The 14,943-nt window shown below is 38.0% G+C and overlaps 1 protein-coding gene across 5 annotated transcripts in view; it reads left to right on the top strand.

Moving 5' to 3' along the window:
- SYNE2 (spectrin repeat containing nuclear envelope protein 2) overlaps positions 1-14,943 on the top strand; it is a 379,604-nt gene that overhangs the window by 116,282 nt on the left and 248,379 nt on the right. For all 5 annotated transcript variants that reach the window (XM_032134991.2, XM_032134990.2, XM_032134988.2 and 2 more), the window contains exons 11-16: positions 697-834; positions 9,388-9,552; positions 10,738-10,850; positions 11,684-11,846; positions 13,500-13,578; positions 13,834-14,021. In XM_032134991.2, coding sequence (XP_031990882.1) covers positions 697-834; positions 9,388-9,552; positions 10,738-10,850; positions 11,684-11,846; positions 13,500-13,578; positions 13,834-14,021 — 846 coding nt within the window. The remainder of the gene's footprint in view (positions 1-696; positions 835-9,387; positions 9,553-10,737; positions 10,851-11,683; positions 11,847-13,499; positions 13,579-13,833; positions 14,022-14,943) is intronic.

The raw sequence follows: 14,943 nt of genomic DNA, 5'->3' as shown, positions 1-14,943 counted from the left end.
GTGTCCCCATGCCTAGCCAATTTTTTGTATTTTTGGTCGATATGGGGTTTTGCCATGTTGCTCTGGCCAGTTTTGAACTCCTGGGCTCAAGTGATGCACCTGCCTCAGCCTCCCAAGCTGCTATTACAGGCATGAGCCACCGCGCCCAGCCTGATAACTCTTCAACACCCATATTTCACACAAATGTGAACCAAGAAAAAGCTTTACTTATTAAATATTTGAAGGCAAAGTGTTTCTCAGAGTTTATATAAAATGAATTGGGAAGAATAAGCTGAAGCTCAGTTATTCATGAACACTTTGAAAATCGCTTATATATGACTACTGCTGTCATATAATTTTCACATTCATTCATTCTTATTTTGTTGTGAGTGCATACTTGCGGAGAACAAACAAACTCATGTTTTCCATGTGGCATCATGATCTGTCCTGTAGCCCAGTGACCTTGCTGCTCCATTCCAGTATAAATCCAACAATACACAAAGCACAGAGTGAGACCTATGACATTATGCTGGTGCCCAGTTATCACAGTGCACTGAAGAAGGAAACCAGAGCAGAGAGAGGATACTGGATTCAGGGGATTTTACCTTTAAGTAAAAACTTAAATATATCCTATACCTGTAGACCTCAAAATAACAGATTATATGATATAAATGGAATTAAACATTTTCAGTCTTTAAAATACTCTTCTAATTGTAGAGCCTGCTGTCCTTTATGGAGTCATTCAGTGAAGAAAAAAAGTCCTTTTTGGATGTCCTGTCAATAAAATGGGATCCGGATGAGCTGGACAAGGATCATTTACAGTTGAGAGAAGCCTGGGATGGCCTCGATCACCAGGTGACTGTTTATGTTGATTAGAAGAATATTTTCTGGCCAAAAGCAGTGGCTCACACCTGTAATCCCAGCACTTTGGGAGACCAAGCGGGGTGGGTCACTTGAGGTCAGGAGTTTGATAGCAGCCTGGCCAACATGGCGAAACCGTGTCTCTACTAAAAATACAGAAATCAGCAGGGCGTGTTGGTGGACACCTGTAATCCCAGCTACTCGAGAGGCTGAGGCAGGAGAATCACTTGAACCCCAGAGGCAGAGGTTGCAGTGAGCCAGGATCGCACCACTGCACTCCAGCCTGGGCGACAGAAAAAAAAGAACATTTTCAAAGGGCAGCTTTGTTTTTTCGGATGAGGATTTTATTTTAAACTTCCATGAGAAATCCTGTGAAAGACAGCGTAGATGCTTCATGAGAAAATGGGGTAGTGTTTTTATATTTTCTCCATGGCATCATTTGGGTAGTGGTCATCCTTTAAGTAGGGATTTTTTGCATTCTGCTTAGAGAAAACACAAGCTTATCCAAGCTTGATATATTTGCTATCAATTCTTGGTTTGCTACAGTAGATTATCTATATTTTGATTGACCTGTGGCTTCTTCTCTACTATCATGTATCAATATCAGTAGATGCTTGAAAGAAGTAGGAACAAACCCACAGAGAGTGTGTAAGGATGAATTTGTGCATGTGTGTCTGAATGTATCTGTATAATTTCAATCCTTTTCAATTTATTGAGACATGGTTTATGGCCCAGCATATGGTACATAACTTTGTGCACTTGAAAAGAACACATATTCTGCAGTAATTGGGTGTCATATTCTATAAATGTTAACTTTTTTAAAAATTCAACTTAATTTTTAATTTTTATGGATACATAGTAGGTGTATATATTTATGGGGTACATGAGATATTTTGGTACAGGCATACAATGTGAAATAAGCACATCTTGGAGAATGGGATATCCATTCCCTTAAGCATTTATCCTTTGAGGTACAAACAATCCAGTTACACTCTTCAAGTTATTTTAAAATGTACAATTAAGTTATTATTGACCGTAGTCACCCTGTTGTGCTATTAAATAGTAGGTCTTATTTGTTCTTTCTATTTTTTTGTACCCATTAGCCTTCCCCTTACTGCTCTTCCCAGCCTCTGGTAATCATCCTTCTACTCTATATCTCCATGAGTTAAACTGTTTTGATTTTTAGATTCCACAAATAAGTAAGAACATGTGATATTTGTCTTTCTGTGCGTAGCTTATTTCACTTAACATGATGACTTCCACTTCCATCCACGTTGTTGCAAATGACAGAATCTCATTCTTTTTTTTTTTTTTTTTGAGATGGAGTCTTGCTCCATCGCCCAGGCTAGAGTGCAATGGTGTGATCTCGGCTCATTGGAAACTCTGCCTCCCAAGTTCAAGAGATATTCTCCTGCCTCAGCCCCTGAGTAGCTGGGATTACAGGTGCACACCACCATGCCCGGCTAATATTTTTTTTTTTTTTTTTTTGACATGGGGTCTTGCTCTGTCGCCATGCTGGAGTGCAGGGGAGCGATCTCAGCTCACTGCAACCCCTCCACCTCCTGGATTCAAGTGATTCTCTGCCTCAGCCTCCCGAGTAGCTGAGACTACAGGTGCATCCCACCATGCCTAGCTAAATTTTTGTATTTTTAGTAGAGACGGGGTTTCACTGTTTAGCCATGATGATCTCAATCTCCTGACCTCGTGATCCACCCGCCTCAGCCTCCCAAAGTGCTGGGATTACAGGCGTGAGCCACTGTGCCCGGCCCTTATTTTTTTTATGGCTGAATAGTACTCCATTGTGTATATGTACCATGTTTTCTTTATCCATTCATCTGTTGATGGGCATTTATGTTGCTTCCAAATTACAAATATTAATTAATACAAGGTGGTTGATCATTTTGTTCAGATTATCTGTGTCTTGACTGATGTTTTGTCTAATTCTATTATATATTGCTGAGAGAGGAGTATTAAAATCTGTGGGAATCTGTCTTCAATGCTGTCAAATTTTGCTTCATGTATTTTAAAACATTGTCATTGTGTGTACATGCTTATGATTACTTTGTCTTCCTAAGGACTTCTACCATTATGAAGTATTCCTGCTTATCTTTAATAATGCTGTTTTTCTTGACATCTAGTAATATTATACTTAATCTTATACCAGTATAGTCATTCCAGTCTTCTATGCTGACTGTATAGTACATCTTTTTCCTTCATTTACTTTTAATCTGTTTGGAGTCTTTATATTCAAAGTGTGTCTCTTATAAATGACACGTAGTTGTATCTTGCTTTCTTACCTACTCTGCCAATCCCTGTCTCTTTTTTTGAGATCGAGTCTGACTGTGTTGTCCAGGCTAGAGTGAACCAGCACAATCATGGCTTACTGCAGCCTCAGCCTCCTAGGCTCAAGCCATCCTCCTGCCTCAGCCTCCCAAGTAGCTGGGACTACTGGTGTGTGCCATCACTCCTCGCAAAGTTTTAAATTTTTTGTGGAGATGGAGTTTTGCCATGTTGCCCATACTGGTCATGAACTCCTGGCCTCAAGCAATGCTCTTGAATTAGAACTTTTGGCCTCCCAAAGTGTTGGAATTACAGGCATGAACCACCGTGCCTAGGCTATCCCCTCTCTTTTAATTGTAGTGCTTAGTCCACTTAATATAATTATTGAAATAGTTCAATTTAGGTATATCATTTAACTCTTTGTTTTGTCTATTCTCTCTGCTTTTTCTATCTCTGTTTCTTCCTTCCTTCCTTCCTTCCTTCCTTCCTTCCTTCCTTCCTTCCTTTCTTTCTTTCTTTTTTTTTTTTTTTTTGAGATAGAGTCTCTCTGTCTCCTGGGCTGGAGTGCAGTGGCATGATCATGGCTCACTGCAACCTCTGCCTCTGGGTTCAAGCGATTCTCCTGCCTCAGCCTCCCAAGTAGCTGGGATTATAGGCACCCACCACCATGCCTGGCTAATTTTTGTATTTTTAGTAAAGACGGAGTTTCACCATGTTGGCCAGGCTGGTCTTGAACTCCTGACCTCAAGTGATCTGCCTGCCTTGACCTCCTGAAGTGCTGGTATTACAGACGTGAGCCACTGTGCCTGGCCCCTGTTTCTTCCTTTCTTGCCTGGTTTTGGATCATGCGTTTTTTAAGAATTCCATTTTAATTTGTCTATTGACTTGGCTCTACATCTTCCTATCATGTTTTTAGTGGTTGCTCTAGGGATTGTAATATACATTATAAAATTGTTACAGTCTACTTAGAGTTCTTTTTTTTTTTTTTTTTTTTTTTTGAGACAGGGTCTTGCTTTGTCGCCCAGGCTGGAGTGTAGTGGCTTAATCACAGCTAATTGCAACCTCTGCTTCCCGGGCTCAGTCAATTCTCCCACCTCAGCTTTCTGAGTAGCTGGGACTACAGGCATGTATCACCATGCATGCTCAATTTCTTTTGTATTTTTTTGCAGAGAAGGGGTTTCACTATGTTGCCTAGGCTGGTCTTGAACTCCTGGGCTCAAGGGATCCACTCGCTTTGGCCTACTGAAGTGCTGGGATTACAGGTGTGAGCCACCACACCCCGCCTTAGAGTTGTACAATATCTAAGTTATTGTACAACTTTTTGTAACATGTAGAAATCCTGCAATCAAATTGATTCATCTTCCATTATTTATGCTATAGTTGTTTTCTATATAAATATACATGACACATGTAACATATGTCTTAAAATCCTCAGGGCCATGTTATAATTTTTTTTTTGCTCTAATCAACCATATATTTTAAGGAAATTAAATGAAAAAGTTAATCTTTTATATTTATCTAGGTATTTCCCATGTTCTTAATTTCTTTCTAGAGATTTGAGTTTCCATTGAGCTCAGTTCCCTTCAGCCTGAAAACTTCCTTTCACTTACTTTACGATACGGGGATGTGAGTGACAAATTCCCCTAGTTTTCTTTGATCTCTAAATATGTCTTTATTTTGCCTTCATTTTAAAAAAAGACTTTATTGAGGTATAATTTATGTAACATCTCATTTTTAAATGGATAATGAAATGATTTTTAATACATTTATAGAGTTATGACAGGAACTGTGTGGTCCAGAAAGTCAAAGATACTTACTCTGGCTCTTCACAGGAAAAGTTTGCTGACCCTTTGCTTGGCTGTCAGGAGTGGCAGCCTGTTTTCAGAATACATTTTCCACACCATTTACTAAGTGTATTAAATAGCAGTCCAGTGGCTTAAAAGAGCCACTCTTTTAGACAACCTAATTTTGAAGAACTTGCAGCTCCTAGAATCTTCCCATCAGTGTGGTGCTTATTGCATTGTCAGTTTCTATTCTGATCACTGCTTTGAAACGGACTCTTGTGAAAAGGATAAGACCTGTCCGTGACAGGTGCTCAACAAAGTGGAAGGCAATGAAGAAGATATTGTCTGTATAGTTCAGTCTGTTCCAGGCCACAGAGACCTGGCCTGATTTTGTTAAATATGGAAAAATTGCCTAAGTAATGAGAAAAACCATAAAAAGAACTATTTTGCAAGATTAAGTGCTGTAAATTGGTAATAGCTTGAAAATCCATTCCTCAGTCAGGTAAACTGCAGCTCAGTTTCTTGGTGTGGCAAAATGAGACATTGCTAATTTTAAAGTCATTGAGGTCATAAAAGTTGAAACCATGTATGCAGTTTCTGCTTCAGTAGTTTGAGAGCAGAGATTCCTCAGAGTATCATAGTAAATGGTTTCATACTGAGCCTACTGTAGAAAATAGCAACATTATGTTATTTTGACCTGTTAAGATCTTACATAAATTTTTCAGCCAAATTGAAAAGTAATTACTGCAGAAAGGAAGTGTTAAGTGAGAAAGGAGAGGAAGGAAAGGTAAACATTGCCTTCTGTTCTTCCTCTTCTGCCTGCTGTATAAATATTGAGTGTAGCCCTCAGTCGGAAAAAACAGGTTTAGTTTAATTCAAAATATATGCAACTGTCTTTTGGTTGTGCAAAGAATAATAGTTGAACTAGAGGTATTGCTCTTAGCCTCTCTTTAACTCAATTATTTATCAAATTTCTGTTTTATTTTTTGGCAAATGTACAAGTGATTAGACACACTAAAAGTACATGCTAACTTGTTTATTTGAAAATTCACAAAAATGGCTGGGTGCGGTGGCTCATGACTGTAATCCCAGCACTTTGGGAGGCTGAGGCGGGCAGATCACTTGACGTCAGGAGTTCAAGACTAGCCCTGGCCAACATGGCAAATCCCTGTCTCTACTAAAAATACAAAAATTAGCCAAGCATGGTGGCACACACCTGTAATCCCAGCTACTCAGGAGGCTGAGGCAGGAGAATCGCTTGAACCTGGGAGGTGGAGGTTTCAGTGAGCCGAGATGTGTATCTAGCCTGGGAGACAGAGTGAGACTCCATCTCAAAACAAAAAGAAAAAAAATTTACAATAATGAAATAACTTTTTTTCATTTTTCTTTCATCTGGAGACATAATGGCAAATAGTTAATGATTTAAGATTGTAGAATTGCCCAGGTGCAGTGGCTTATACCTGTAATCCCAGCACTTCGGGAAGCAGAGGCGGGCGGATCGTCTGAGGTCAGGAGTTCGAGACCAGCCTGGTCAACATGGTGAAACCTCGTCTCTACTAAAAACACAAAAATTAGCCAGGTGTGGTGGTGTGTGCCTGTAATCCCAGCTACTTGAGAGGCTGAGGCAGGAGAATTGCTTGAACTTGGGAGGTGGAGGTTGCAGTGGGCCAAGATTCCACCACTACACTCCAGCCTGGGTAACAGACCGAGATTCCATCTCAAAAAAAAAAAAAAAGGTTGTAGAATTATCTTTGCCATGTGCCTTTTGAGAAAATTAAACTTGCAAGACAAAAAAAAGCAAAACAAAATGGAAAAACTGTAATATCTAATGCTTTCATTTTATGTACAGTTCCATTTGACTGCCTTAAAGGAACCTAGCTTTGTCCTCATTTTGTATACCTGGGTACTTGGTTAAATATCTTTTAGGTATTTGCTTTTGCATATGATGGGTACCCCATAAATGTTTTTGAATGAATTAATGTTGAAGTGATCTCTCTAATATACAAATTTTTGCCTGTTTAAAAAACAATAGAACTCAACTGGGCTTATGCCTGCAATCCCAGCAGTTTGGGAGGCCAAGGCAGGAGGATTGCTTGAGGCCAGGAGTTCAAGACCAGCCTGGGCAACATAGTGAGACCTTGTCTCTACAATAAAATAATAATAAAAAAAACCTCAAACAATAAAAACAGTGCATTTAGTAGAATTCGGCTGGGTAACAGAAAGATAAAATACAGACTTAAGACCAGTACTTTTCATTAGAGAAAGTTGAGTGAAACAAATTTTAATTTGTGATTGATCTTCATAGGAGTATCAAATAAATAAAAAGAGGCTTATTTGGCTCACGTTTCTGCTTCTGTACAAGAAGCGTGGCACCAGCATCTGCTTCTGGTGAGGGCCTTAGGCTACTTCCATTCATAGTGGAAGGCAAAGGGGAGCTTTTGTATAGAAATCACATGGCAAGAGATGAAGTGAGAGCGAGAGAGACAGAGAGAGGAGGTGCCAGACTCTTTTCAGCAACCAGCACTCGTGGGAACTCAGCTCCTGTTAGGCCCAGCCCCAATATTGGGTATCAAACTTAAACATGAGATTCAGAGGAGATAAACATTCAAACTATATAGCAGTAAGTTTGTGTAAAAAGTCACATTCTTTTTTTTTTTTTTGAGACGGAGTCTCACTCTGTTGCCCAGGCTGGAGTGCACAGGTGTGATCTCGGCTCACTGCAGCCTCCACCTCCTGGGTTCAAGCGATTCTTCTATTTCAGCCTCCAGGTAGCTGGGACTACAGACATGATCCACCATGCCAGCATATATATATATATATGTGTGTGTGTATCTTGAGACAGGGTCTCACTCTCTCACCCAGGCTGGAGTGCAGTGGTGCGATCTTGGCTCACTGCAACTTCTGCCTGCCTGGCTCTGTGACATCACTTAACACACTTTCCTGTAACCATGTTCTTGGCTGCTTCTCTGGATAGGTGGTTCAGGCAAGAGCTGTGGCTTTTATTTATCTGGTTTACAGTCTGACAATAGGGGGTTGTATTAAATTGCTCTTCCATTCATACATGACACATGGAGCTGGGCAGGGCCTTGCTGTTGTTTTTATTCATTTGCTGAATTGTGTGTTGATTTCCTTTTATACTCATACCTTCTTTCCATTCTCCTTTCTCCTTGAGCCACAATTTTGGTATCTTTAATGTGTTTCTTTTCGTTTTATGTTTTTGCATAATATAGATTGAATTTATGTGTATTGTTTTGTTTTATTTTTGAGACAGGGTCTTACTCTGTCATCCAGGCTGGAGTGCAGTGGCATGATCATGGCTCGCTGTAGCCTTGACCTCCTGGGCTCAAGTGATCCTCCCACCTCAGTCTCTTGAGTAGCTGAGACTATAGGTGCACACCACCACTCCTGGCTAATTTTTGTATTTTTAGTAGAGATGGGGTTTTTCCCATGTTGCCCAAGCGGGTCTTGAACTCCTGTGCTCAATCGATCCGCCTGCCTTGGCCTCTTGAGGTGCTGGGTTTATAGGTGTGAGCTACTGCACCCAACCTCTACCTGTATTTTTAAGTTGTGTACCCTTGAGGTTATATGTTGTTTCTTTTTATTTTTGAACACAGTGTATTTTAAGGTGCTTCCATGTTGGCATTTGAGCATCTAATTTTCCCCTAACTGCTGCATAGCATTAAATGATGGGTAACCATCACATGGTCCTTCTCCACGCCAGAAGTTTTCTGTATCTTTATCTCCAGCTCTTAGCACAATAGGTTGTTCATAAATGTTTGGCCAATGAGTAAATGAATGAACGAGTAAATGAATGAGTGAGTTTTGACAATGCTCGCCGGGGAGGACATCCAGGTAGCAGGGGCAGTGAGAACGAAGACACAAGAGTACAGCAAGTATTTGGAGAAGCAAGCAGTCAGAGTGTGTGTTTCTCACATGCTTGTGCATGCAGGGAGTGGTGGGAGGCTGAGGAAGGAGGAGATATACTTGGATTTGGGGATGGGTGGTGCTTTCGTGAAGGACAGATATTCGGGAGATATGGTAGAGATATGTCATGTGGATATACAGTTAGGGCTAGAGAGGGAAGAAGTTATAAATCTGTATGGAGGATGTAGTTGTAGCGTCAGAGCACACAAGGACATACGGCATTTCAAGTGATGGTCATTCAGTAGGATAGTGTATCCTTGCTTAGAGGTGTGCTTTTAATTTTTTTGAATTTTCCCCATATCTTATTGTGGATTTATCAAAACGTTTGTTTTTTCTTATGCCTTCTTTTCCTACAGCTTTTGAACAAATTATATTCCTGGTGAGCAAGTAGCTAAGTGATATTTAAAACTAAGAAATTTACCCATCGATGAAGATTTCCATGATAATGGATCACATTTATCAGACTTGGCTTCCAGAGAAACTTTAAAGAATCAAACATACTGTATGTGAAGAAATAAACTAGAAAAGTTCTACTGAAGAATATCTTCTTTTTTTTCAGATTAACGCATGGAAAATAAAGCTGAATTATGCCTTGCCCCCACCCCTCCATCAAACTGAAGCTTGGCTCCAGGAGGCAGAAGAGCTTATGGATGAAGATTTGTCAGCCTCCCAGGATCACTCTCAAGCCATGACTCTGATACAAGAGAAAATGACTTTATTCAAGGTTGGAAAAGAAAAAAAAGAGATGTAGAAAAATACATATTTTGTTAGGGATTGTTCTTGAGGAAGACTTTCTCCTAAAAAGAAGAGAAGGATAATAGTGGATATTTGAGGATGGTTTAGAATGATTCCTCTGGGGATTTTTGGGACCTAGAACGTAACTTTACATTCATGACCATTGTGCTAGTTTAAGGTTGAAACAATTAGGATAGAATCTAAATAAGGATAGAGTTCTAAAGCAACTATAAATAAAGTCTGACCAAAAGAAAAGATCAAGGGGTGGGAGGGTGGAGAAGGGGGAGCCTGATTTAAAATTTGAGAGACTGGATTCTCACTAAAATGACATGAAAAAAATTCTGTGAGATTTATGGTATTTGAACCTACAAAGGAGTGGAAAATACACTAATAAATAAAAGATTGTAGTAATGGTTTTACTAAAGAAACTATGGTCTGCCTCTGTAAAATGTTCAGATTTAAAATATTTATGATGAAAAATATTTTTTTTGAGACGGAGTCTTGCTGTGTCACCCAGGCTGGAGTGCAGTGGCGCAATCTTGGCTCACTGCAAGCACCACTTCCCGGGTTCACGCCATTCTCCTGCCTCAGCCTCCCAAGTAGCTGGGACTACAGGTGCCCACCACCACGCCCGGCTAATTTTTTGTATATTTATTAGAGACGGGGTTTCACCGTGTCAGCCAGGATGGTCTCAAGCTCCTGACCTTGTGATCTGCCTGCTTCGGCCTCCCAAAGTGCTGGGATTACAGGCTTGAGCCACCGTGCCCGGCCGAAAATATTTATTCACAAAATTTTAGTTAAAGGGGGTAGTTTCATCCTAGGCAATATAGCAAGACCCCACCTCTACAGAAATTTTTTTAAAAAACAAAATTAGCTGGGTATTGTGCTGTGTGCCTGTAGACCCAGCTACTCAGGAAGATGAGGTGAGAGGATCCTTTGAATCCAGGAATTCCAGGCTGCAGTGAGCTATGATCACGCTATGCACTCCAGCCTGGGTGACAAGAGCGAGACCCTGTGTCTTAAAACAATAAAAAAAAGTGGGTTGGGGGGAGGGCTTTATGATTTTTTTTTTTTTTTTTTTGAAAAAAAGATGTAATGCAAGTGAGATTGACAAACCCTTAATTACAGTGTTTGGCAATAAATATCGTTTATGTCATGCTGAATTTCTTTTCAGAGCCTGATGGATAGATTTGAGCATCATTTGAACATTCTCCTTACCTTTGAAAATAAGGATGAAAATCACTTGCCATTGGTACCACCTAACAAATTGGAGGAAATGAAAAGACGGTGTGTAACACTACCATTTCACAACCGCTGGTACTATTCACGTTTGAGTAACAACTGATACTGCAGGGACTGCAAAATACAGATTTTTAGATAATTTTTACCAAGTATTCTCCTTTAAATCTTGATAACAGTATCTTCACATTTTATGTAGTAGTAACATTACAGGTATTATGCCAACGTACCTCCTTTTTTATTGAATGGTAGAATATGGTGATGGAGAACATTCAGAAACTGAGCTCTGTATCTTGGTTTTGGATAAGTTACTCTCTTTTTGAGCATGTTTCCACCTTTGTAAATTTAGGTTAATGATAATTGCCCTGTCCAGGTCTCACCAGGAAACTGGATCAAATGGGAGGAGGGATATGAAAGCACTTTATAAACTGTAAAATACTATAAATATTGGGATTATTTAATTCATTATCTTTTCTTATTACTCAAAAACAACTTATTAGAATAATAAGAGGGTGTTAGCCTTAATAATGAAAACTTTTAATATATAAACTTAGATTATAGTTTCATTAAGTTATATGGAAGTTTTCAGATTTAGTAAACTATATCATAGATCAGCATTTTATTACAGGATTTGTCAGTCGGAGAATAGTTTATTCAGAAAATGTTCTGTTTTTGATGTTTTTACCTTAGAAATGGTTGTTATATATCTAGTCACAGTATTTGTTTTACAGTGTTTAAAAAAGAAAAGACAGTGATACATCTGAGTTCCATGTGCTTAAAAGAAAAAGTTAAAGCCTCAATATTTTTTAAAATGCTGAACAGATTTCTCACATTTGGTCAATAATACCAAGTTAAATTCCAAAACCTGTACTGTTTTCCAGAATCAACAACATTTTGGAGAAAAAATTTATTCTACTTCTAGAATTTCATTACTACAAGTGCTTAGTTCTTGGTTTGGTAGATGAAGTGAAATCAAAATTGGATATTTGGAACATTAAATATGGGAGCAGAGAATCTGTGGAATTATTGCTGGAAGACTGGCATGTAAGCTTTTTAATTTTGTGTCTTAGGCAACTCTTCTCCATCTCTGGGTGCTGTGTTTGCATTTTTCCTTGGCATGATTTCCCATTAACTCTTCGGGTTTTGAGATGGGTTTTCTTGGTAGATTTCATTAGCTTAAATATTGCATGGAGAAAAGAATTACAGGGAGTCAAACAGCAGCATAGGAAAGAGTAAAAATATAGAAAATATCACTACTTACTACCCAAGGGGAGATTAAGAGTTAACCAGGTCTATTAATATAATATAAAAGGTTTCCATGCTTTTTTTCATTAAAAATTCCTCTTTCACTTACTTGAAATGTTAATTTTTGTTTCCTTTTCAGATTCATAGTTTCATGCAGTAATTACATTTTTCTTAAAACATTTTGATCTTAGCTTACTAAATTTTACTAGCTAGGATAAACAATACATTTTCTCTTTTTGTCTTGAGGCTTTCCTTTTGGGTTTAGCTCTTCTAATTTATAGGAAAAAATGTTTGAAGTGACTTGCATATAAGTGTGTTCACATCCAAGTTAAAACTACAGCATCGCAGAAATGTCAATTCTACATTTAGGCTTTGTCCTTCTTTTTGTTTCCCTCCTTTTAGAGGTGAAGTGGGGTGGGACTGGGCATGGTGGCGCACACCTGTAATCCCAACACATTAGGAGGCCAAGACAGGTGGATCACCTGAGGTCAGGAGTTTGAGACATGGCGAAACCCTGTCTCTGCTAAAAATACAAAAATTAGCTGGGTGTGGTTGTAGCCACCTGTAATACCAGCTACTTGGGAGGCTGAGGCAGGAGAATCACTTGAACCCTGGGAGGTGGAGGTTGCAGTGAGCCGAGATTGTGGCACTGCACTGCACTCCAGCCTGGGCGACAGAGCAAGACTTTGTCTAAAAAAAAAAAAAAAAAAAAAAAAAAAAAAGAAATGAGGGGGGGAAAGAAAAATCCAAGATTGTAAGTTTTATTGTAAAAATTTAAAAAAAAGATAAAGAGAAATTTACTTCCAGTTTATGACTTAAACACTCTAAGTTTCCAAACAGGAGGCATCATTCTAAACTAGGCTAGATTTTGAGTATTTCTTTTTCCTTGCTTGAATTTTCATTTTTCTATTTAAATATTCATACTATTGGCACGCATAAGTATACAGTAAATATGAATTTTGAATTAACTTAGTATTTTTTCCATAACAGAATTTGGTTAATGGTAGTTTCTGAAATGTTTTTGTGTGATGGATATCCTTTTGTAACATATGCTAATATATCTTTAAAAAATTACTCAATATTAATAAAGCATGTGAAATAAGAGCAACTGACACAATTATGTAATATTAAGGAAATGTGCAAAGTAGGAGATCCTGAAATTAAATACTTAACTTGCCTTTTTTCCACAAGAGGAAAACCATTATAGCACCATGTCACCACATTAAGATCAATTTTATCAGATGTCAGACCTATTTAATGTTCACACTCAGCTTATGTCTCCTACATTTTCACCATCCTTCTTCCTCTTTTCCTACCAAATATGTAGTATTAAAGCCCTAAAGAAATTTTGGTAACTATGTCCTTCATTGAATGGCTGTATCTCACTATCTGGATTTCTTGGCACAATTTTAAAAGTAAAAACTGTCAATATGTTTTTTGTTTTCTTCCCAGAAATTTATTGAAGAAAAAGAATTCCTAGCTCGACTTGATACTTCTTTTCAAAAATGTGGAGAAATTTATAAGAATTTGGGTAAAGTAGTTCAGTTACTTTTTGATGGAACGACTGTCACTCAACAATGATGTTTTATCTGTTGTGCTTTCTGTATAATGTTTTAGAAATTAGTTTTATGTGCGTGTTTTCCTGGGAAAATTCTTGCTTTCACTTTTAATATTGTCAGAGTACATATTATTTTGCTGCTGCAATTAATATGCAAATATTTTTAAATAGTATTATTAATAAAAAATTGTTTTCTAAGATTACTTTTTTGTTTTGTTAATATTGTAGCTGGAGAATGTCAGAATATTAGTAAACAGTATGTGATGGTGAAATCTGATGTTTGTATGTATAGAAAAAAAATATATAATGTGAAGTCCACTCTACAAAAAGTGCTGGCATGTTGGGCTACTTATGTGGAAAACCTTCGCTTACTAAGGGCTTGCTTTGAGGAGACAAAGAAGGAAGAAATTAAAGAGGTATTTGCAGTCTAATAACATCTGCTCAATTTTATTTTTTAATTGTTTTATTTTGTGACCCTCATTTTCAATCCAAAGATGAGAAAACAGAGAAGAGTACGCCAGTGTTTTTGGAAAATTCTTCAAGGTCTTGGAAAGAATTTAGTTTCTTCCCGATATAATTGCCAAGAGGTAGTATTCTCCACTGGTTTATATATACATGGTCACACATACACGCCCCCACTTCCCACACACAGAGCTTTCTTAAGGTATAATTTACATACAGAGTAATAGCTTTTGGGAGATGTTTTGCTAAGCTCTTTGGAGAGGAAATAAGACTTAATGTACTGGCTAGCTTATAGACACAGTTAAAATAAACTACTGTTCAGAAAGTTTTATTTTTCCATTTGGTTGAAACCTTTCAGCTCTAAAATCTTCCTGAGTTTCTAGAGGAAGAAAATCAAGATACCTTAACTTATGTGTAGAGGTGTGGAAGAACTGTCAATGTAATTCATTATTGTTTTCATGTGTTATTCATGTAATAATCTGTTCTATGATTATCTGAGGTGGTTTTTCCTTCTTTCATTTGTTTTTCTCTGTTGCAGATGGCCAGATAGCCTTTCATATTAAACATTTCCAAAATAGAAACTTAAATTAATAGAAAATAGATTATTTGTGTTAAAGTAAAATTTGTTATAATGGTAAGAATGCAAAAAAGAGCATTTCAGAGGTTGAGTCATCACTTCTGTCACCTATGTTAGTACTAGAAATTCAAATCTTCGTCTTCCAACAGTCCTCCTGTCTTTAAAGATCTTCCATAAAAATGTACATAACTCAGAGAAAAACACTTTAAGGTTGTAATACCCAAAGAGAGAACTAAGAACTTACAGAACACTCTAAAATTTGAAGGAGACACAACAACATCCATCTGTTGGACACTATG

Source organism: Hylobates moloch, unplaced genomic scaffold (genome assembly GCF_009828535.3).
Source record: "Hylobates moloch isolate HMO894 unplaced genomic scaffold, HMol_V3 SCAFFOLD_16, whole genome shotgun sequence".
Taxonomy (NCBI): Eukaryota; Metazoa; Chordata; class Mammalia; order Primates; family Hylobatidae; genus Hylobates; species Hylobates moloch.
Note: the sequence above shows the minus strand (reverse complement) of the source record. Positions and strands in the feature narration are given on the sequence as shown.